Below are 24,584 nucleotides of genomic sequence, written 5' to 3'. Positions count from 1 at the left end.
GAAAAAGTAGAAAGTATGTTATGAAAAAATATTTGCAATTTTTTGTCGTTTGAAAAACTTGATTGTGGTTATAGTTTAACCTCGACGTTCATACTTTAAGCAGAACCATAACTATAAACCACAAAAAAAATTAGAAGAGCTACGAGCTACCAATAAAAGATTCGACAAATTTCTTTGAATGGAATTGAAAATATAAAAATATTTCTTAATTTCTCATTGGCTTTGAGTTAAGTTTTCTCAAAAAATCCAAACAACCATAAAAATGGAGGAGAACAAAGGATGGTGGACTTAATACAGTAAGCTTCAACATCAGACCTAGCTTTAAATCTGGTTGTTTTGAATTTTGGCAGAGTTGTTAAATTTTAGTAAAATGTGTCGAACGCATCATTATCAAAAAATAAATTCATTAAAATTTCAAAAAGAAAAACAATTGAATGTCGTTGTTGATTTTAGTTTTAAAGGACTAGTTTTTGACAAAAATAATGTAAGAAAAAAGAAAGAATATTATACGAAGCGTTTATGTAAGGTTAAGAATGTGGCAACCATATTATTAGTGGAAACAAAAATAAAAACACAGAAAATAATATTTTCACTTATTATTTTCAAAATGTATCAATATGTTTTTAGTATGTATTTACTTACTTCGCCCTTATTTTGAAGGCTTAATATTATACATTTTGGTCTAAACATTTTAATTTTTAATATTAATTTTTTAAATTAATACGTTTATAAAAATACTTAAAAATTTCAAAGACAAGTTCTAAAGTGCTAGATCTTAGAAGTTACATTTTACACCAATCTTAAAATTGTACAGATGAATTGCCCAACAAAATATCGAAACCAAAAATTTTAATAGAAAATTTCCGACAGTGCACTAAAATCGACTATGAAAATGAAACCGAATTTGAGAAGAGTTGTCATGGAAATATTGATTTACAGCAGGGCAATGAAATCCTTTTGTGATCCATTTTTGTGACTGAATAATCGTGCGACCAAAACCGCTTGTCTGCTTACCAAGTGCCTTATACTGCTGATCAAGTTTACATTTTACGAAATGGAGACAATTCTGTGCATTGAAGCATTAGTATTTCAAAGGCAAAAACTAAAAAAAATTGGTGTGATGATCTTTTTGTTGAACTGGTACACCCTTTTGGCTTGTATAAGCAAATGCATATAAAAATAAATTAAAGTCCGACCGTGTTTACATTATCAAGTCAAGGCATCTCTAGTCCGACCTTATTCTATCCCCAACATTGGAGTCTCTCATTCATAAGAAAACCTTCTTCTCTGAAAAGTCTTGAGTGGGGCAACCTGTTCTATTCGTTTAGTTTACTTCAAGTTGTTCTGTGCAACAGGTCGTCCCAGCCCCAATAGTTTTGAGATTTTGTTTTACTTTGCTTGAGTGTTTGTTACTTAAAGTTACGGTCTAGCGCTGACAGGTAAGTTGTTATTATATTAGTTTTGTTTGTGTAAATAAAAAAAGGTATATGGTTAAGACTGTGTATAAATCTTTCTTGATAGTAAACTTGTTTTTTTTTAAGGTATTAGTACTTTTTGTTTGTGACAACAGTGAAATATGATAAGAAGTCACTTTTTGTCTGTATACAATTTAGAGGCGTCAATTAATGTATTCAACTAATTAAGGCAGTTTGAACTTGTTTACTCGAATGATCTTATAATAACAGAGTACATAGCTAAGTAATTTAATTCGATTTTGAAGTAAAACAAAAAAATAAGTGCTTCATTCTCTATTAGGTATGATTGGTATTGCGATGCGAGGGAAGCTATTTTAAGAGAACGCATTCTTTTATGAAAGCCAGGTTATAAAATTAAATGAAGAAAAAAGCATTTGTATGTTTTTCTTTCTGATCAAAAAAAAAAAAAAAATCAAGATCAAAAGAATAAGAACTATTAAATACCATTTTCTTTCTAATAAAGTGTGAGTCAGGTACTCATAGAAAAAATATTTTCCAATTGAAGAAATACTTTTTGAATACGATAGCATACAGTAGTGCATGTTCATATGTTTTGTTTGTTTACTTTTAACACATCTCATAATGGGCATAAATTAGTCAAGAAAATCAACAAAAGCTGTTTTTCGATTATTTCGAGGAAATATATATATACATATTTATTCGTTTGTTATTGATTTATGTAAATGAATTTTGTATTCTAATGTTTAGATTTATATTTATTAATAACAAATAAAGTTTGAGCATAAGCAATTTTTAGCCCAGTATAAGGCTTATTATATATAGGTATGGGTTGGTAGAACTTGTGGATTAATTTACTCAGGACTCAAGAAAATAAAGATTTCACTGGCCAACAATTTTCAACTTTTTAAAATTTTCAAAAAGATTTATATCAAATTTTATGGATTTGGGTTCATGTGGCTCTAGTTTTTAAATTTTTTTTTCAACATGTTCGTACTAAGTTTTAAGATTTGCTTATTTTATAAGGTTTGTCCACCTCGAGAAATTGACACAAACAAAAAATCGTCGTTTGTCCACCCTACGTTTACGAAATAATAAAAATAAAAAATTTGCACTGAACAATTTTAAAGTTCTCAAAATTCCCAACAAAAGTTACGCATACACCACAGTGTATGTACTGAAAATCCCCTCTGTATGAGCCCCACAGTCAAATTTTGACTAATTAAAATAAAATAAAAACAAATAACTTTTACTTCTCTGTAATGCATGTATACATACTTTGATATAAGTTTTTGTGTTAAAATTTTTGATAAACAAAAACAGTGACGGAATTTGTTGGAATTACCACCGTAAATTCAAGAAATGCGTAGAAAGGATAATTTGAAAAATTTTATGCGCTTGAGAAAAAATGTGATGTAATTTGTTGGAAGCATATTTAATTTATGAAAAAGTGGAAAAAGGACAAAATTTTATTTTTAAGAGGTTGGTAATTTGAAATAAGTTTTTTTGTCATAATTTCTGAACTAAGGATGGGCTAGCAAAAAAAAGTGATGTAATTTGTTGGAATTCCCAGGTTAGTTCAGAAAGGTCTAAAAAGTTCTTTTCGTGTACTGAAAATGAAATCACTTCATACCATTTTATATTTATTGTTACTTTTGAAAATCTTTTGGATATATTTAACTAAGCATTTAGCTTTTCTAGGTGCTTATATGGCGAACCGAAAAATGATTCTTACACTTGAAAAAATATTTGTGTGTTGTGGTTTTTAAGTTGAAATGTCAACTTAAGCTTCTAAACAGGAATGTCTTATAGACTTTATTCAATCAAGTAAAAATTCTAAGTCAAATAAATAACATTTGAGGCGCAATGCAAACACCAGTGGATTTAATTGTTCTTAATTATAAATTTTAAAAAGGTCACTGTGGTGTATGTGTACTTTTTTTTTGGTGTGGTGAGTAAAAACTAATTTGTCTATAATTTTTAAGGCCGTGTGTGAATTGCGTTAAATAGTTAACACCGTGTAAAATTTTTGGCACTATTGAGGTGAACAAAAAAATTTAAAAAAAAAAAATGTATTCTTTAAAATTTTTGTTTGCCTTTTTTCTGCCATGATACTCCTTTTTAATAAAAAAAAAAACAAAACCATCTGCAAAAAAAATTTAACTCAAATTTAACCAGGTCCCAGAGCCCAATAAATTTTTAACAGCTGAAAATTTTTTATTCACCTCAATAGTGTCAAAAATTTTACACGGTGTTAACTATTTAACGCAATTCACACACGGCCTAAACTAAGCGTAGGACAACGAAAATAAAAGTTGGGCTATCCTAGGCTAACCTTGGAAACCACAGTATAACGATTTTTCATAGGAAAAAAATCACAATTTTTTCGGTTTCTGCTATGAAAAAAAGTTTTTTTTGTTACCTCTATCTTTTGAAAAAATAGTGGAATAAAGAAAATACAAAGGTGGGCTAACGTTGGGCAAACAAACAATTTTTACACTGAATTAAAAAAAAAATATTTTTTGTGATTTTTGAGGTGAAAAAAATAATTCTGAATACAAATAAGCATAAATAAGCAATTTTTTTCCTGACTTTTTTTTATTTGGCTTCAGCATCGCCTTGAGGACTCCAAGTCCCCCTTTCTCGATCCGACAAGGGTCATAAGACATTTTCGAGCAGCTCTGTTGTACTGTATTTATTACGGATTGCTCTGATAAATATCATAGGTTGGCCCGGTGTACGTATCAAACAGATTAATTTATCACAAAGGTTACCTCAGTTGATATTCTAAATTGCTTAAATTTAAAAAGTTAAAAGCTCTCAAACAATTTATGATTTCGTCATTCAAGCTAAGCTTTGATGACCATTTTGGGGCAACACAACAACGTTTAATTCACTTACAAAATTATCGGCATATTCCAGCTGCTAGGAGATTCTATCTCTTCTATATTTGTAGGAACATAGATTCTCATGCGTCAGCTACTGTATATCACATGTTTGGCTCTAAGGAACTGATCCAAAACTCATGGCTTCCAGTTTCTGTCAGCTGTTTCTGATCGTGCATGGCATCGCCCAGTACATAGTATACCAATGCCAATATAATTGTTCATTGTTCACCCCGCTGCTATATGTCAGTTTGTCTACTATATCTTGTCATGCTAAGCTTAGCTGTCAAAAACAAGATCTCTATTATGAAGATCTCTCATGGATAGACTCGCGCATGCAGCAGCAGCATATAAAGAGTTCTGCCAAAACATATGTTCAGTGTTCACCCCATGTTTGTGTCGCTATGATCAATGACATGGCGCAACCAAGACAAGACATATATATTTTTTGATATACTGCTGTTGTTGCGTTCGTTTAAATTTTTGCTTCTAAACTACTATTACTGTACTGCAATAATATGTAGGTAATTGAAAGTTAACACTCGAGTCTTGTTCAAGTGTCCTTTTTTTTCGATGTACTCGCACACATATAGGCTGACACTACTTGAGCACCCCCTGATAAGTTGTTGTATGAATTTTCGGTGAACGACTCATTAACAAAACTGTCGGATTAGACTCTTGAAAATTGTACTTATTCAGAGCAGGAGCTGTAGATATTGTATAGTTGCAGTAGACTGTGACACGACTAGTGTAATGATATCGGCCTATTTATGACCTAACCATGTGTTTGTCATTTTCAATAGTTTCTGTCACCCATGTTTTTTCTAGGAGCTGTGTGTCGTGTGTGTCATGTGGGTGAATGTCATGTGGGATCGAGTTTTAATTGATATTAATTTGATTAGTTGTATAAAAATGTGTGGGTGCGTTGCGAGTCTATATTGTACTTAATTTTGTATTTTGATATTTTTATTAATTAGAACATGTATGTATATGTAATTTTAAAAGATCCCTGTTGAAGGAAAGAAGCCATGGTACGAAATGACAAACGGCTTATTCAAATTGTAATAAATGTAATACTTTTTAGTGTTAAGGGTTTCTTTTTCATAAAATAGGATTTGCAATTCAAAATTTTAGTTTCCACTACTTTCTTTGTCAGTTTGTCTGACTGAAACGCGGATCCCCATGGATGGTTTGAGTTTTTTCTCTTCAAACCTAATGTCTTAATCTAAAACTAAAGCAATCCACAATATGAACAGAGTTAACATTTACATCTGACCAACCTGTGATACTGAGATACATGGTACTGGTTCAATTTTTGACATTCACTAAAGTAATCCATGATAATACACCTGAACAACCTTTGACACTGAAACTGAGAAAAATTGAAACAACCCATTATAATATTGGTAGTAATCAGTGATATTTTCTGTAGTCATACGTGGCAAACAAAGGTGTATTCTGTGATATTTACTAAAGCAATGTTTGTTCCTGTGATTCTAACTGATATATATCCTGGCAGGTCGTGATACTTACCAGAACACTCTGTGTTATTATAGCGAAGCAATTTTTTACTGAAGCAACCTGTGATAGGTATTTACGAATTGATATATACCTGCCCAGTCTGTGATACTTAATGCATGAATCTGTTATATATTTTGTGGCAGCTCATGATATTTCCCAGAACAGACTTTTTCGTTAAATACACGATACACATAAGTGGTCTATGATAATATACCGGAATTATTCGTTATAGTTATGGGAGTCACTCACCCCAAATCGTGAAACATATAGGAGCAATCTGTTTTATATGCAAGGCTTGTGATTAGATAAATTCATATGATACTTAGAAGATGATACTTATCGGACCAATCTTTTATATAAACTGTGTCAGCCCGTCATATAAACCAGAAAATATGCAATATCATATATACTGGCATAATAATAGCAGCAATCAATGATACATACCAGAGTAGTCTATGATATTCTATTGGAACAATCTGTGATAGTGACCGTTCCTATTTGAGATACTCACAGGATAAAATCGGATACTAAGATACTGAGGTAGCCTGTGATAAAAATTGCATATATTCTTGATGCCTACTATAAACTATATGATAGACACCAGATAAGCCTGTGATACTTATCGGATACTGAAGAAATCCTTGATGAAGAAATCCTTGTTGCTTATCGAGTGATACCTATCGAACCGTGTTATGATATTTAATTTATCAATCTGTTATATGATCTGTTGTAGCCCATGATATTTATCACAACTATTTGTGATACTGATGCTTGCAGGAAGATTCTGTGATATAAACTCGGACAGTACTTTCTACCTTAGAAAAGTTTTTAAATATATCCTTGATATCCTAAAAACTTAACGATAACTCAAGAATCATTCAAAACTTACACTTTTATATTTAAACTATAGAAGAGAAACTTCCTTTATTTCAGCACAATGACACGAGAAATAGAAAACATAAGATAATTCTAGACTTTTTGTTGCAAATCTTTTAATTGCACCATTGTCTGCGCAATACATTGAACATGACAGTGATTAAGGTCTTACCAAGGCAACTTGCTAACAACATCCACTGATTACACACCTTTAGACCTTATACTTATAAAGAAAAGAGTGTGAGCAGTCATTATCCCACCCTTAACTACCTATACGAATGTGCAAATTGGAAGATTCTCTTGTTCAACTAATTCTATATGGATGCGCTATCCTCGGTCCAACCGCATAATGCATTGCAGTCAGTAACTCCGATTATTGTAGAAGTGCAATTGTAGAAAATATATTTTACCTAATCACTCTGTCTTGAGCAAATTGCTTAGCCATTTATCATCACAGGATCAGTGCCAGACAAACATTTGGATGTCTGGTTGCTCGTATATCGTAAATTTATCGACTCATTGTAGAGTCCATACCTTTTTGTAAAATCGCAGCAAGCAACCCACCACAATTGATTATATTATTCGAGCGTCGCATCGCATCATTCGGTCGTTCGCACGATCCTAGTTAACGAAAATCTTTCGTGCGGAGGATCCTCTCTTTTCTATTCGCTCTATACACAAATTCACCTGTGCTGTGAGACGATAGTAAATGAATAACTTCTTGCACCTGCTCATAAAACTAATAACACCAAGTGAGAAAAAAAGGTAAACTTTCAGACAGGATGCGCACTACAGAGACGGCCTCGAAATCGACCGCGACGTTTGTTCGTGGAACGCCACTCTCTACTCCCATCCAGCTTGCGCGCCTTTATCGAGCCTGGCGATTATTTATTCTGGCTTTTCTGCAACTTTGATAATAATGATAATAATTGCCTCGTTGGATGCGCGAACTAGCATTGGGATGGGAATGGGAAGTCGGCTTTCATAGGCAAAGAAAACGACTAACAACGACGACGACGACGGTGACTACTAAGCAGCGACAGCGACACTAGGTGTTCCTAGAGGCAGGTTCGTGTTGTCGGTTTAGCTATATTCACCGGCCGGCCGGGAAGTTGAGACGTTTGATGGCATTCCATTCTAGACAGATGTTCCGTATTTAGTTTCACCCTTTATAGGCTGGCTAAATCACAAATAATCTAGTAGTGATGGGAGAGAGACCATAACACTCTCAATATATGGAGAGGGATAGGAGTCTGGCAATAACTATTTGCAGGTGCATTAAGTTATTTTAGCTTATGGAGTGGATTGTCAGACGATTAAATGTCGATGTGATGAACCCAACTCTTCTAGGATGCTATTGCTCTTATATGGAATTGAGAGGCAGAGGCATAATCAAAGAAATGCGGTTCGCATATAGCCATTGGAATCACGATCTGGCTTTGTCTGCGAGGGAACTCTGTAAACACCACGCATACCAATTGGCAATGTATGCTACAAGCAGATGATATTGAGCTCAGGTTCCAGGTGGTGGGAGCAATTACCATTTAAGGACATAAGGTCATAATAGTAGTTCTATTGAAATAAAAAGAACGAAATCAAAAAAATTCTTCTTCTAGGGTTAAGAGCTGAAAGGGTTTATGTATTCTGTCTTCGTGACTATAGAAGGGGTTCCAAGTGGGGTGTTATGTAATCTTTGCAGACAGAACCTATAAAGTTATATTCTTCCAAGCCATTTTCGCTGTAGATCACTGTTAACTGTTAGATCCTTTAGAAAAATATCTTCGTTCAATATAGCTTCTGAAACCCGCTGTGAGACAGTCCTTATTACCCGCTGATGTCATTCTTTGAACTTTCGCTTCCAAATCAACTTAGATCTGGATCACTATTAGATATCTGCTAATTTGTATACAAAACTGAAAGATCAATATAGCTTCCAAAACCGGCTGTGTGGGTGGTCCTTATTTCCCTCTGGTGCCATTCTTTGAACTTTGGTTATTGTTTTAAGAATAGTAACTTTATCCCAAATTTGTTTCTAGAATTTAGAGTAGTTTCATTTTGTGCAATTTACAGTAGTGACACTTGTTCTACTTTATTTTAATTTTCAAAAAACTTTTTCCAGTCAAAACAATTTCGTATAGAAAAACTTAAGGTCACTCAAAAAAAAAAAAAAACTTCACTCAAAAAAGCTTCAAAAGCAAAATTAAAAACGATCCATCATAAAAAATATTGACGATTGATGTATCTATCTAATTTGCTTACATTTGATCATTTTTGAAATATCTAAACAAATATATCATTGCAATGATTCGATACCTGCTGATCACAAAATCATCAATAAATTAATTTGATCTTTTGATGGTCAAATTTGTATCTCCTATAATAAGAGATTTGTAAAAACGCTTTAAATGTACAGCCTCAATGTATCCATGTATTTCAATATACTATAAACAACTGCACCAAGATAAGTCTTTATATTTCGAATAGCTGACTGGGTCGTATAAAGAAAAAATAAATTGCAGTAATAGGCTGCCACCATCATCATCACAATCATCAGCATAATAATAATAATTTGTCTTTGGAAATGCTATTCCTATATGTGGGGTTGCTTTTTATAGCTTTTCATCATGAAATGGTTGTATGAATGTATGTTTGTGCCCCTACACTATACAATGAACATCTTTCATAGCTTGGATTATTTTCCCTTGGCCGACCATTTCTACTCAATTTATTAATTAAAAAAAAAAATTGAGAACAACCGTTTGGATTCAGTAAAATTTTGTATATGAAGTAATTCAGTTCAACGTTAACTTTTATGATTTGTGGACGGGCAAGTTTTGAAAAAAAATACGTATAGTTACAAAAAACGAAGTTTTGAAGACGGTAACGAAGATTTGGGTAAGTGATTTTTTGTTTTAATTTAGTAAAAAGATCTTATATTGCATAGATATTTACTGAAAACCTTTACATTATAAAAAGAGGAGAGGGGGCACCTTAGGACACTTGTTCCAAAATCTTTCTGGAACGCTCAAATAACCAAATATTTTTTTTTGAATATCTTTGATCTTTGGATATTTTTACTTGTAAATAGATGTATTTTCGGGTAATACATTTTATTTCTTAAAATTCAGTAAATGGTGTCAATTAAACACCCCTGGTGCAGTTTTTGACATGGAAACTATTTTCAATCAAAACCCAATAAATTATGTTCGTACGCTTTACATGAACCTAAATTTGGTAAAAAAAAAGTTCAAAATCAAAATTAGAGACCAAAATACGAAAAATCACAATTTTTATAAACAAATTGTTAAAAAACAATATTTACTGTAAATATTATATTAAACTCTTACACCGAAAAAAAAAACCAATATCAATTTAACATTTTTTAAATATCAAATTAACATTTTTTAAATATCAGCCAAAAATGCTCTATAAAATGTGTTTTATGATATTTAAAATGTTAAAACAACATTTTTATTATCAGGATGATATTTAAATGTCACATTTTGGAAATTTTTTTTTTTTTTTGATATTTTACTATCATTTTTTCATATAAATTTCTCATTCCAAATTATTGAATATTAAATAAAAACTTCTTAATGTGTACTAATTTAAAGGCGCTTTGTGTTTTTTCGAAGTTAAATGTATGATTTACTGAGAAAATTTGATCGGCACTAAGATTTTACTTCACATAGTTTGGGATAAAATAACAAAACAATTAGGGTAGAGTTGCCTATTTTCGGCCGTCTCCAGTTTCCGGCCACCTTTCAGAAAATTGTTATAACTATGAATTTCATTGGGTTTATTCCAAAATTTTACTCTTATGCTGTTCTCTTATTTGTTAGAACAGCATACGAGCGAAAATTTGGAATAAACCCCTTCGAAATCACTAGTTATAAGGATTTTTCGAAAGGTGGCCGGAAACTGGAGACGGCCGAAAATAGGCAACTCTACCCTATATCACCTATAATAGAAAAAATAATATCACCAGTATTTTGTAAAGAATATTCCCTTTCAGTAATGTTTCGAAAAAAGAAAGAAAATTCTTAAAATAATAAAAATAATATAAAATGAAAAGGAAAGAAATAGGTTTCATTATAATAAACTAAAACGTAAAACAACATTGATATTTTTATTGACAAAGTGAAATTTTTACTACCCACTTAAACTTAAAAAAATGTCAAAATGATATTTTAATTGTCAAAGTGAAATTTTCACTATCCCACCTGAAATTAAAAAAATGTCAAAATGATATGATAAAATATCAAAATTGATATTTTAATTGTTGGACGACTTTTGTCACTGAAAAATGTTAATTTGATAGCTGTTATTATCAAATTTTTTTTTCGGTGTAGGTTTATGCAATGGCCAATGAGTTAACGAGTTCATAATTTGCACTAAATTTTCAACGCGTTTCGAGAAAAATGAGTTTAAAGTTATCGCGTCTAATTTTGTGAAGAAATGTTATATTTTTCTATCTCACGGAATTCTTAATATTAAGAGGAACAGTGTTTGTTTTACCCCTGTTCAAAAATATTCATTGAATAATTCAGCATTATAAAATACTTTAAAATAATACGCCAGATTGCTTGAACCCTAATATTTTAGCATGAACCTAAAAAATAGTACGTATACACCACAGTGTATATGAGCAATTTGCAAATAAAGTAATTTACAATTATAGCCAATAAAAACATTTCTTGACCATATTTAACGGTACTTGCCAAATGACAAAAAGGGAAAATATTGTTGGATTTTAAAAAATAAATAGAGTGGCACTTTTGATATAAATTTTTTTTTTAACCTTCAATAAGGTACTGTTTTGTTAATTTCTCACGACTTCGAAAATTTTTGTACAAACGTTAATATGTATTCAGAAAAATGTTCAGTTCAACTTTTCTCGAAAATGGACTGACGAATATTTTTGAAGTTTTGTTTTTATAGGTCGATTTTTATTTCCTTTATAATTCCAAACTTTGTTCAACTAAAATTCGTAAAATATCGTTTCAATGGTTCCAGACTTTCAAAAAAAAAAAAAGTTTAAGTTTTTCTGAAAAGCTTGGCTGGTATTATAATCTCCTTAATCCTCTTAATCTTAATTTGTGTGTATGTAACCATTTAACTTTTTCGTCAATACTTTCCACAAAAAAAAATATCCACACATTTAGGTTTATCAAAGAATACTACTACTCCTTCTTTATTAACTATAGCTTAATGTCATATACCGCCTCTCGATATATCGATTTATTTATGGCCGCAAGTCATGAAGAAAAAGGAAAAACAAAAAAACCACTATACCAAGTTTTTCAAAGGCCTCTGCTTTGCCACTCAAGTCTATAAAGTATCCATATCTAAGATATCTCAAGCATGTAAAGTGCACTCGTTTGTCATATTATTGAGTGACGATACTCTTGAAATGCATAAAAGAAAAATGATTCCTGATTGTTTTCAAAAGATTACAAGACGACGAAAATATTATGGAACTTTATATCTATGTCGATTTTTCTTTTTGGTAAAACATAGAGAATCAATAAACTGGGTGTAAAGTGTAAGTAACTATAGGAATTATGTTACTTTACGGGTTTCTTCCGTATTTTTTTTTGTTTTTTTTTTTTTTTGTTTGTAACTTTATCAGTTTTAAGGGTAAACATAAACATTGGCAGCTGGGTCTGCCTCGTATATTGGAAAAATCAATAATCCTCTCTATGGTTGTGTCTACCCACCTACATTTACTTCTGGCTGGCTGACTTTCGGGGGGTTTGTTTAGAACGCACACGCAAAGAGCACTGGAATCTCTTTTTCTGGGTATAGAATCGCGATATTATATACAAATTATCCACTATCCACCTGGTCGTACTCCAATAACGGAGAGAGTGGTTCAAGGGTTGTCCTTCTTGGCAGTCGAAAGTGTTCGCGGGTTGTTATACGAATATCGGCAGACAACAGAAATAGTTTAACATAAAATGTAATAAAAATCAAATAAAATAATATTTTTGTTTTGAGTTTTTTGAATAAGTTTGTTTAATTTGAAAAATATATGTTTTGCAGAGGGTGCAACCTTTTTTGTGACAAAGAACAAGTCGAATTTTTCTTTGAGGACAACCTGCCTCCCCCTGGAAACAAACCACAACCACTAGACAAAAATGGGGGAAAACATGCAAAGAGTAAGTTCGTATTTTTCTTCAGCAAGTGAATTTGTTTGTAAATTTTGTCTTTTTGTTTTTTAAATTGTGTATTTCAGCAGACTTCTCGAAAACGCAGAGCACTGCTTTTACGAGAACGCGTTACTGTTATCGAAATGTACAGTACCAGACCTCGGCCGAACTATGAAACCTTAGCTAAAATGTTCAACTGTGGTCGTAGCCAAATCAAAAATATTCTCCGCCAAAAGGGGCAAATTCTCCAGGAATACCATAAAGACCCAGAATCGGAGAGAGTACGCCGAAAAGTACCTCCAATCCTTTTGGCCCTTAATCGTATTGTAGATGAATGGCTAAAACGGGCCTTGGGCCATAAAATTCGAGTAAGTGGAGAAATGATTCTACAAAAATCAGTTCAAGTTCAGCGTTTCCTTGACTACGAAGAATTCGAACCTACAAAAGCTTGGCTTCGATCTTTCAGACGTCGACATGGATACTACAGAATTGACCTGCGCTCTCTCGAAGTTCCAGTAGATACTAGTAAATCCCTCAAAATCGCAGACATATTTGAAGATGTAAAAAATATGCTCGATTATAATGTCAAACGTGCCACTGAACTTAAATTGATCCGAGAACAAGGCTGTAATAACATTCCTGAACCGGATGAAGAAATTATCGAGACGAAACCTCTTGTCCCAATTATGCAGGATCAAAGTTGGGATATGTCATCAGAAGAATTTCCATCATCCGAGAATAATGATGAAATGGTTGTTATAAAGGACAACACCGATGCCCTGGATTACTTGAGACCCCTGGAGGAGTTTGCAATGTTAACTGATAATTTTCGTGCAATAGGCCTTATATCACAACTTGAAGCGATATTTCGGGCGAAGATCAGAACTTCCGGAGATGTTTGTTAAAAAAAGAAAAATTACTGATTGAAGTCGTCAAATGTCTCCAACAAAAAAAAGTATGCTTCCATAGTTTGTTTTTGAAATTCTTCCGTTTTAATTCACTTCCATAGAGTTGTTTGTGTGTATAAACCAATAAGTATAATAATGTAGACATAAATTCATTACCATAATTATTTTTTTAAATATACATTTGTGTTATTTTTTTTAGTTGATTAGTAAATATGAATATTAAACTTAATATTTTAGAGAAATGCACTTTTATATGAATACAAAAAAAAAAAATAATTTTGTTTATTTATTTTTTTCAAACAAAAATGGAACAAAAGAGTGATGTTTTGTGTGGATAGATAGCAAAGCAATTTCAAGAAGAGTGAACATTTTTTGCTTTTGTATCAAAAGGGTGTTTTTTCATCAACTTAACTTCGATTTTTGAACTTCAAACTTTTCAATTTTCGAACTATTTTTTAATAAAGAAAAATTTAAGTTAAAGAAAAAACACCTTCGTCAAATAAATAAGCAAATAGATTATCTTCTCACAGCTTATATTAGTAAATCACGTGTTATCTCACAAGTTACATAAACATATAGAATAAATATAGCCATTTTTGATAGAAAATAGTGACAAGAACTACCGAAACCTTTAAGTAGTTTCCCCCTGTTGACGCGGGAATAAAATCATTGAATAATTGAATAATTGAATAATTGAAATCATTAATAACAATTTTGAGTCAATTTTAAACTGGTTTCGAGGTAGTTTCACAAACTAGTTTCAAAAAGGTAACAAACTAGTTTACATTGTGTTGTAAGGTTTTTCTTAGTTCTTTTTTTTTTTAGATCTAGAATCAAGCTCATAATATTCCAATTAATCTTCAAATTTAGCGAATCTTAGACATATCTAAAAGTTTAGTTTTCAGCGTGAAATTGCAGAATTCTTTTTTTTTGTATTGTCCAAAATCATCGTAATGTCGCTTTAAATTTTTAAGGAATATTAAAATTATTTTAAAAAAATCGAATTTAAGGGTTTTGACTGTATTTCAATTTTAACCAAAATTAAGAAGTTACCGTAAAATGTTTGATATAGGTTTAAAGTTGTGGTTTGTTTGCTTGTCTAATAAAAATAAATTCCAGCACAAACGCAAAAGGTTTTGAACGCATACTGTCTTAAAATAGATTTTGAAGTGGTAAGATTGTTTTTGCAAAGAGTGAACTATGCAACACTGCTGTTCTTAGTTATATGGCACAAAATTTATAAAGAGTAAATGTCTTATTATAAAGTCTTTTCAGAATTTACATCGACAGGAGGTGAGAAAGTTCGAATGAAAACAAAAGAGGTTCTAAGGCCAAACATATACTTAAGTGATATACCTCTACGTGCATCGCCTTTAAAGAATTTATAGTTTAAATTTATGAGACTTCAAGCAAACATTTTTTGTTTTGTTTTTGATATAAGGTTATATTAATAAAGAAATTTAAAATAAAAGAAACAACACGGCTTCAAAAATAAAAATGATGATAAGTTTTTTGAAACTTTGATTTTGTATGAAAAAATATGTATGTTACATTAAGTTATATTACTTTACATTACCTTACGTTACGTCACGTTAGAAAAATTCTGCAAAACATCAGGAACAATCATTCGTCACATACTCTATGTGTAAGGAAAATTAAAACATTTTTAGTCGAAACTTTGTACTAAGCTCAAAAATAAACTATTGCGTAATGATACGCCCGATAGTACTTACTTTTACATCGATATAAGGGTCTATACAAGGTGGCTTTAAAAGAATTTGTAGAAATTAAAAAAAAAAATTTGACTAACGGGGTCGTGCAGCATATGAACTTATTTTCTAAAAAAAAAAGTCTACAGTTAAATCACTAACGCCCGATTCCTCGAGGGAGTTCTATAAATTCTTCGAAATTTCAAAAGAAATTCATTTAATCAAGAGTCTTAAGGGTACGGAATGAACCAGTAACCTAATTCTGCGAGCCCTTAAATAGGGTTTTCAACATTTGGACCACTACTTTTGGATTTAACTTATCAGGATTTGAAAAAAAAACCTTTAGAGTAATTTTGTAAAGGAAAAACTCAAAACAATATGGGGCATATAAAATTTATTGATTGCTGAGGACAACCAAGAACAAGTACTTACACACCGTTTCACTTCATTACCCCATTATCATTTTTGTAAACAAAAAAAATTCTAAAACCCTTCGGTATTCTCAAATAAAAAAAATTAAATAGTTAAAAAAAGAGTAGTTAAAAAAAGTTTGGGATCAAGTTGATAGATTTAACATTTTCAAAAAAAAAAATCAATTCTATGCTTTTTTCCATTTGCCACGAATATCTCCATACATTACATACGTACCTACCTGCTACCATATTTTATTATACAAAAAGGTTTTTAATAGTATTGAAATTTGACTAAAAGAAAGTTATTGACTATTACCAGGAATACAAAAAAATACCTCATTATACATTATCAGATAAATTGGAAAAGTCCCCCCAAATTGTTGAGATGCTAACATATTTATTAAGAGCACTGATATGAACAATAAAGGCACAGGAGATGAGATAGTGAAAAGCACAAGGTCAAAAACTACTATGGATTTTCAGGATTGAACTGCAGTCCCTATTTTAATTTTTATTATTTCTCCGGAAAAAAAAATATTCGTCCGGTAAAGTAAAGTACTTTCGAAAATATGTATTGTAATACTTTCATTTTAAAACTACTGGAAAGGTTTTCGGGAAATAATATCTCTTTAAACTCAAATTTACATAGTCAAGCTTATTAAAATACCTACCTCTTAGAATTTAAAAAAAATATCTTTCATTGGGTTGTTGAAAATTGAAAATAATAATTTATTATTCCTAATTACCCGAGCAATAAATACAATGAATCACATCACCTAGATTTACTGGAGGTAATTAAAATTCATTGGATTTTTGATGAAAAGTCGTGATGAAATGTTCTTCGAAAATTAAACTTTTCTCTCTAAAAAAAAAATACTACATTGTATCTATATTCCAAAATTCTTACATACATAATGTATATTAGTCATTATCCAACTTGAAAAAGACCGCCTTAGGAGTTGATTCTTCTCCATTTTAGTAATTAAAGTCCGGTTACTACGAACTTATCATAAAGAGTGTCATAAAACACCAATTGAAAATATTGTCGATACTTCAACAACCTACATACACATACACACACACCCTCGAAGCTGTGAAAAAACTTCAGATTATAATCGAATTGTCCCCTAATAATGACCTGAAATCATAATCCACAAGCAATTCGACAGATAAAACCTTTGGCAATCTGCCTTTTTCCAATGTCATAAAGTTTTCCAAGTATCTATACCTAACCCACACCAATCCACAATGCATTTGGTAATCCCTTATAAAAGGTTATTTCTTTGAACTACCTACTACCTGTCTAAAACTGTTCAAATCTCAAGACTATGTGATGCCATAATAACTTTTTCCTTCGAAATATTGAATTTCTGGAAATCCCAGTTTACGTATACTACATACATTATGTACCTAAATAAAAAAAATTCTAGAAATATCCTGGTAGATTTCTTCTATGAATAGGAATACATACAACGACCCAATGCTCACATAGCACATAGAAACGAAAAAAAAACAACCCCTGGTCGATAAATCTCAAGCTCTACGAACTACGAACATAACACAAATGCCTTGAAAAGTGCTCGAGGAAAGATTCCCACTAAAACTCTGTAGCTGGGAGAGAGCCCCAAATCTATTCTGCGCAAGACCTGAATCGAGGGAAAATCTCTGCCAGAAAAAAATTCGACTCTTGAAAACACATAAAAGGAAATACAAAGACAAGACAATTTCAGATAATATGTTTTCTATAAATAGCTTCTTATTATTTTTTGGTAAAACTTACAAACTATTTTACATTTAAGGACTTAACTTTAAAAAAATTATTTACATAAATGTTTTTTTCTTTGTTATAAACAAAATTATAAGAACAAATATATTTCTTCTACTCTTGTTGCTTAAAAATAGCTTCAAGCTGCGTCAGTAAGCCTATAGCTCTGAAATCTTCTTTTTGCAGGGCGAAATCTTCAAGGGGCTTCAAATATTTCAAGGCTTCTCGGTATGTGGCGATGCTTTTCTTTTTCTCCGAAGCTTCTTCTTCGTCAAGATCCAAAAGTATCGATTGGAGTTTTGGCATTTTCGCCCCAGGTTCATAATAATCGCTGCTTTCTTCGTCAACCGTTACAGAAACCTCAAGCTTTGAAGATAAGTCGGCATAGCTATCACTAAAGTCACCATCATCGTAATCATCGTCATCGCTGATTTCGATTGAATTTTCCGCCGCCAAATGATCCTGTACGGCCTTTTGGTCTTGTTCAAGCTGTCTCAAGTCTCTAATAACGTCGGCCATTTGTAATGATAAACCGCAAGGTGCAACTTTTCCCAGTAGTTTTGAGCCAGGTGCAGCAATTTCTTCGTTGAAATCTTGCAACCAAAGTTTGTTGGGATTAAAGCTTGGAATGTCCAAAAGGTCTGCCGCCTCCTTAGCCTTTGAAAGAAGGACCCTTCCGTAGATATCACGGTAAGGCCGGTTCCGTAAGAGCCATTCTTCCATCACTTTGTTTAAAAACTGCATTTTTTGTTTTTCGCCCTGAATTGTCACGTACTCTTCGGATGGGACAAGCCTCAATTTGGGATAGGCCCTCGGATTAAGTCGACGACCTCCAACATCCCGAGTTTCAAAGTGTAGCGAACAAACAAGAGGCTTCTTTAAAATCCTTATCTGATTGTAAGAATCTTTGCAAGCTGACAGCCATATTTGATAATCCGGAGATTCCGGTAACGGAAAACGAAAGAACTTCAAATCGGGGTTAGTGACCGATGATGAACTGCAGCCATAGATGATGCATCTTCTGTTATTGCGCATCGGCATCTTGTGTCCTTTCTCCATTTTGTTTGTATACAATTTTTCAAAAATTCTCTCTCAAAAACGTTGTCTCCTTACTCACGTGCTGTTCTCGTCTCGTCAATATCAAAACTAACTGAACCAAAAGACTCCAAAACACTGAAAACCGTTCGAAGACGAACCAAAAACCAAAACCGAGTCCGACGCAACGCAAAGTGTTGTTGTTATAATATTCTCCTTGATATATCTCACACAGTTGAAGAGCAGCAGCTGGCTGACAACAACGACGACGACGGGCTTCAGGCTGGCGTGACTCTCGGTCGATGGCGTACTTGAAAATGGTTTCACACAGCCTTTCCTTTTTGCGCTTGTGTTTGGTTTGGTATGGATTCTTTCCTACGTAGTAGAGGTATCGGTGCTGTTGCTGTACTATTGCTATCTGCTACTGCTATGCTATTGTTGTTGCCTCATCCGGTTTTGCTCTCTGTAGAGTCTCTCGTCTCGAATTCGTTTCGAATCTCGATGAAAAGTTATTCTTGGGGTGGTTCTAGAGTAGTTGTTCGTCGTTGTATTTCACAGACCTGAAAATGTTCAACTAACGGCCGTGACTGGATGGTTGTTTCTTCTGCCTGACGACTGATACCGACGAACGACGGGCTGAAGTGACGGCTGCTTGAGTTTTGAGTTGTTGTTGTTCGTTACATGGAATGCTATGTGTAGTAGAGAGGTTATATATGTACGTAGAGAGATGATACCTGGAGTTTTGCTGGAGGATTTCAGTGAGATTTCCGATGAACTGAACTGACACAGTGTCTTGTCCTCTGTCCTCCTGTCATCCATCCCCACACACAGCTGTTTCCAATGGAAAGGGAAGACGGATGGATGATTCAAGATTAGTTTGTTGAATTGGCAAAAGGGAAACACACAAGTAAGGGATAACTTCTTCGTATACTATACAGCTCCTTCATCGGTTCGGAGTATTTAGTTGCCTTGAATTTGTTGAAAATTATGTTCGTTCATTTGTTGGCAGCAGTAGAAGCATATTTTCGTTTCATAGCATCTCTTCAATAATAGAATAGGGGTTGGTCGAATGAATGTCCTGAGGTATTTTAGTATATAATGAACTTTTTTTGCCTTTTGAGAATTACAAAGGATTCATAGAAGAAATGGGGAAGGAAGTATGGTATGATTCTTGAGAGTTAAAAACAAATGTCCATGGGCTATTGCTATTGAGAAAGGAATTTCTTTTGTAGAAAGGATGTTTTTGTGTGCAAGTGAACTTTGATGTCCTGAGTTGTTCTTGTTAGTATTGGTGAGCTTCTTAAAGGAAATCTGGAAGACAACTTGACTGGTTATGCAGGTTGTAGGTATGTGAATAATATGATAATTGTCACTCTTATCTCGAACAAGAAGGAGAAAGGATAACAAAAAGTAAATAAATTGATATCCGATGTCGCTGATTTTTATTCGCAAATCAGATCAATAAATATTGTATTGATGAAAGTAGGTCAAGGTGGTGCCTTCCTTAGCACCTACTTGAGTGAAGTACCTAGGTGCAATTAGGAACAAATTTGAACTTTGTTGAAATGAAAAATAGATTACGGTGAAAAATGAATAATGTTTTGATGTAAAATCAGAAAAAGAGTTGTCATTCATCAAAATTTAAGTCGATTGTTGAAGAAGGGTTGACTCTCAGCATATTTGATTGCTTGTGTCATGTTTGATATTTTGAAAAATACATCATTTACCAGGCTATTTTTCACATATGTGAAAAGTCCTGAAAATGACTGAAAAACAAATTAACTCGTCTTTAGTATTGCATTAAAAACATTATTTTTTAATGGCATATGGTTGAAATTCTGAGAACGTAATAAGTTGCCATCCAATTTTCTGGCATACTTATCTGTTTTAATTAATTGTTACAAAATCAATTTTTCGAAATTTTTCGTTTGAAAATGTATTTTTTAAGAACTTTTAGTTCTTTAGTTCAATTTTGATTAAAATTTTTATGTGTAATAGCATAATAAGTCGGTACAGTTGTCATACAAAAAAATATTTTTTGACTGTTATTAACGGTACGTGCCATAGAACCTATTTTTTCTTTCAAAAACGATTTAGCGAAAATTTGTGTACCGAAGCCTTTGCGTATCCTTAATATTAAGTCTTTACAAAAATAAAAAAAAAAAATCATTTTTGGATTATATTAAAAAAAAGTATAAATTTTTTTTATGAAAACGGTTCGATGATTTTTAAAATTTCGTTTTTAAATGTCCATTAAAATTTTCTTAAAAATGGCATTCCTACGTGTAGTAAAAGACTCTGCTAGTTTCACCATTAATTTAGTGATTAAATTATAAGGAATTTAATAGGGACACTGTGGCGTATGCGTAACCTTTTTTATAGACAAATCTTAATAACAATTGTTCCTATTCTTGATTTAGACGAGATAACATTTTTTTAAATTTTGTGAACTTTCACATGGTTTTATAATTATTGCTCATTTCAAGATTTTCAAATGGGATGAAGAACTAAAGAAAAAGTGAGCTCTGCTTGTTTAATTTACAATTTGTTCGATTACGGTGGGTGGGCTAACTTTAGTTCTTAAAAATAAAAGTATGGTGGTGTCAAATAAAAGATCAATAGCTTCTGAAAAAAAAAAACAAATGTACCTGATTACCCTTTGCAACAAAATTGGTTACGTTTTTATATTTCTTTTTCATAACTTTTTTCAATAAGTAAAAAAAAAATTTTTTAATTTGCTAAATTTTTAAATTAAACTATGGTAGCCCTGTTCAGATGAAAAAAATACAACCGCCTCAAATTTTTAGATAGAAGAGAGTCACCATTTTACTACACATTTGATGTTTTTTTATGTCTTCAACTCTTCTCATACACTTTGGGTGAAAAATATGTATTTTTGTTCGAACAGGGTAACCATGATGCTATAATAATCTATAATTATTACTGTTTTTTTTTTTCTTTATGAAGCACCAATTGCTTCGTTCGCACTCAAGGCTCAAATAGAAAGATGGAAACTCTTAATTTAAGTAAAAAACGAAAATAAATCTATTGTGTCTTATTTTTTAGAATCTACAGTCTAATTTCAAAATATGTAATTTTTGTTAATATGTTTTCATTCTATTTTCCTTACACAGAGAAAACAGACCACATAGAATTAAGCGGATCGCACTTTCATTTAAGCGGATTTCTGTACCTATGGCTTTTTGCTAAGATGACTTTCACCTTAAATTAAGGTGACATCACTTTAAATTAAGGTGACAAGTCACATTAATTTCTTGAATGCGCAAATTAAAAGAAAAAAAAACTTGCAGCCACCGGGGATCGAACCTACAACTGTTGGGTTACTAGGCCAGTGCCTTACCACTGTGCTATCTCACTGTTTAAAATGAGTATGATAAACTGCAAGTAAAGCTAAAGTGTGACTATAATTTTAAAAATTTTATTCTTGGTCGGTTTTTTTTTAAGATGAACATTCACATAGACATAAATAAGATGAATTTCACATTAAATTTAACTGTGTTTAAGTGGAATCACCTTATTTTAAGGTATGAAATTTAATGTGCTCATCATCTTATTTTAAGGTGACACTTTTTTCTCCGTGTATGTATTCGAAATTTTTCAAGTTCTTATTGGTTTTTTTTTTTTTTAATATTTTCTAACCAAAAAAAAAAAAAATTAATTCAAAGTCGATTTTTCTTTTAAATAAAGTTAAAAATATTTTTTATTTCAATAAAATTCTTAAAAATATTTATACATTCATGAAACACACGCATTTGGTTTAAAAAAAATAAATTAAAATTTGAAAAATTAAAAATAAAAGTTAAATAGATCGGTCTTCTTTAAAAATTCATATAACAATATTTTCTCCAAGTTTTGTAAAAGACGATTCTGTTTATAAATTCTAGTGGACAAAAGGTTTTTAAGTAAAAGTTTTAACAATAATTTTGTTTGTACTCATTGACCATTTTCGAGCCAACTATATTATATCTAAGACTCTATCTCTCCCTTATAGATCTTTTCCAACTGTACAATATAGCCAATAGCTCTGAAATCATCCTTCAACATTGAGTATTCTTCCAATTTCTTCAGGCAAGCCAAAGCCTGCTCATTATTAGCTATCGGTTTGTCATCATCCTCTACCACCTTACTTTTGCTAGAATCTTTTCCTCTGGACGAAAATTCGGTCTCACAAAAGTTTTGTGGTGAATAATTTTGTTCATCATCTTCACTATCTTCAATCTCGCAAATATCATTCGAACTGCTCATTGTTTGATCATAGTTCATCATACTCTCATAGCTAACACATTGCCGCTGATCATCCAAACTAGGTAACTCGATCGGTTGATCATCACTTGTATTGAGTTCAATAGTATCCTTTATGTCCTCATAAATATCTCTCAGCTCGAGTGATCTTTCAACTCCATCGAAGAAAGTCGGATCTGGCGAAATCAGTTCATCCGGTTGGATACGGAATCTTTTCTTGAACCGATCCAACCATCTTCGGTTCGGTCTAAATTCGCTGTATTTGAATAAATGCTTGGCTTCGTAAGCCTTCTCCAAGATATCAATATCAGTTAACGGTAATTGAGCACATTTGCATCTATACAGCCATTCGTATATAACTTTGTTGGTAGTCAACGACATCGCAGAAGGCCTCCTCCGAAGCCTGTTCGGGTCGCCATCGTTGGCCCATTCCTTCAAAAGTCGCTCTTTTTGCGACAGAATCGACAGTATCTGCGTTCGACCGCACTCGAATTTCAATGCAAGTTCCCTTGTGTCACGTCGAGTTTCAGCAATTTTTATAACTTCAATTCGTTCTTTCAGCGACAGAACTCGTCTGCTTCGCTTTTTGTTCTGCTGAAAATGAAACAAAGAAAAAAATGATTATCTAATCAAATATTCTAAAAACGGGTAAAAAACTTTTCATTTGAAAAAAACTTTAAATGGAAGCGTCAAACATGAGTAAACAAAGAAACAAAAAATCGAAACTTACTTTTTCCATGTGCTCGTAATCAACTTCAGTACTGCTGTTCATGTTGGTGCTGGGAGTATACTGATAAAAATTCTGCCCGAACTGGTTTAGTGTCTGTAACTGTTGGGGTGACGTCATCTTTGTCGACAGAGCGTCGCCGTCGGACAAGCAATTCTTGTCCGTGAGCTGGGAAATTGTAGACTGATGCATGCGCACTGAAGCGCTCTCTGTCGGTCGGTACAAGTACGTTTACTTGGAACAAAAAAAAAACTTTCGAATATGTGTCTATATCTGAGAAACTTGGCAGCGATGCGACCGGCTATGGCAACGGGAAGGTTGTGTGTCGGACAAAGCCAAATGCCAAACTGCAATATGGTGGCTTTCGGTTTGCGGTCGAGCAGAGGCGGGTGAGGGTTAGGGTGCGGATGCGGGTAGGCAGGTTTGTCCGCTACCTAAACCGACTTGAACGTTATTCACAAAAGTATGGTGGTTATAGATAGCTTAAAGCTACACAGACACTTTTTGTGTATAGTTAACCAAACCAACGGTATCTATATAGAAATGGTAGATATATACCTACATTTGTATTGTAGTTGGCTTCGTGCTGAAAAAGAAAATAATATTTGATATCGGTATAGAAGCACAACGTGCCAGATAAGTAAACATATATTTTTTGTATATGAAGATTGCAGGGGGGTTGTTTGGGTTTTTATCGAAATGTGCATGCAATGTTCCGAGTATTTTTTAGCTGATGATGCTTTATAGTAATCACTTTTTTTTTGTATAGAAGATACATTTTTTCTGAGAGAGAAATATTCGAGTTTTAGTTTTTTTTTTTTTGTGAAAATGTTTCAACTTAAAATGTTTGTAAGTTTGAAAAAACTTTAAGGGTGAATGTTATAGGAAAGTAGGTTT

The 24,584-nt window shown here is 32.5% G+C and overlaps 3 protein-coding genes across 8 annotated transcripts; 1 reads left to right on the top strand and 2 right to left on the bottom strand.

Moving 5' to 3' along the window:
* The first annotated feature begins 153 nt into the window (after positions 1-153).
* On the top strand, positions 154-14,416 carry LOC129909174 (uncharacterized). 5 transcript variants are annotated; one of them, XM_055986183.1, is made up of 3 exons: positions 154-296; positions 12,761-12,876; positions 12,954-14,414. In XM_055986183.1, exons 2-3 carry the CDS (start codon positions 12,856-12,858, stop codon positions 13,770-13,772), a joined length of 840 nt encoding a protein of 279 aa, XP_055842158.1. In that variant the 5' UTR covers positions 154-296; positions 12,761-12,855; the 3' UTR covers positions 13,773-14,414. The 5 variants fall into 5 exon arrangements, with proteins under 5 accessions (XP_055842158.1, XP_055842156.1, XP_055842157.1 ...); XM_055986181.1 differs by lacking the exon at positions 154-296 and adding an exon at positions 1,148-1,439; XM_055986182.1 differs by lacking the exon at positions 154-296 and adding an exon at positions 8,964-9,610.
* Positions 14,417-16,956: 2,540 nt separating this feature from the next.
* LOC129909172 (uncharacterized) lies at positions 16,957-19,887 on the bottom strand. The gene has a single exon (XM_055986177.1). It carries the CDS (start codon positions 18,719-18,721, stop codon positions 17,777-17,779), a length of 945 nt encoding a protein of 314 aa, XP_055842152.1. The 5' UTR covers positions 18,722-19,887; the 3' UTR covers positions 16,957-17,776.
* A 2,569-nt stretch (positions 19,888-22,456) lies between these two features.
* On the bottom strand, positions 22,457-24,311 carry LOC129909169 (uncharacterized). 2 transcript variants are annotated; one of them, XM_055986172.1, is made up of 2 exons: positions 23,691-24,311; positions 22,457-23,554 (listed from the first exon to the last, which is right to left on the bottom strand). In XM_055986172.1, exons 1-2 carry the CDS (start codon positions 23,877-23,879, stop codon positions 22,685-22,687), a joined length of 1,059 nt encoding a protein of 352 aa, XP_055842147.1. In that variant the 5' UTR covers positions 23,880-24,311; the 3' UTR covers positions 22,457-22,684. The 2 variants fall into 2 exon arrangements, with proteins under 2 accessions (XP_055842147.1, XP_055842148.1); XM_055986173.1 differs by having other exon boundaries at positions 22,457-23,551.
* Between the last annotated feature and the right edge of the window lie 273 nt (positions 24,312-24,584).

This window comes from Episyrphus balteatus, chromosome 2 (genome assembly GCF_945859705.1).
Source record: "Episyrphus balteatus chromosome 2, idEpiBalt1.1, whole genome shotgun sequence".
Taxonomy (NCBI): domain Eukaryota; kingdom Metazoa; phylum Arthropoda; class Insecta; order Diptera; family Syrphidae; genus Episyrphus; species Episyrphus balteatus.
The sequence above is the reverse complement of the archived record's forward strand: the minus strand, read 5'-3'. Positions and strand labels throughout refer to the sequence as shown.

Coding starts and splice junctions, on each gene's coding strand:
- LOC129909174 (XM_055986183.1), top strand. CDS start 12,856: ATGGGGGAAAACATGCAAAGA. Junction 12,877..12,953: donor TGGGGGAAAACATGCAAAGA/GTAAGTTCGTAT, acceptor TGTGTATTTCAG/CAGACTTCTCGAAAACGCAG.
- LOC129909172 (XM_055986177.1), bottom strand. CDS start 18,721: ATGGAGAAAGGACACAAGATGCCGATGCGCAATAACAGAAGATGCATC.
- LOC129909169 (XM_055986172.1), bottom strand. CDS start 23,879: ATGCATCAGTCTACAATTTCCCAGCTCACGGACAAGAATTGCTTGTCC. Junction 23,555..23,690: donor ATTACGAGCACATGGAAAAA/GTAAGTTTCGAT, acceptor TTTCATTTTCAG/CAGAACAAAAAGCGAAGCAG.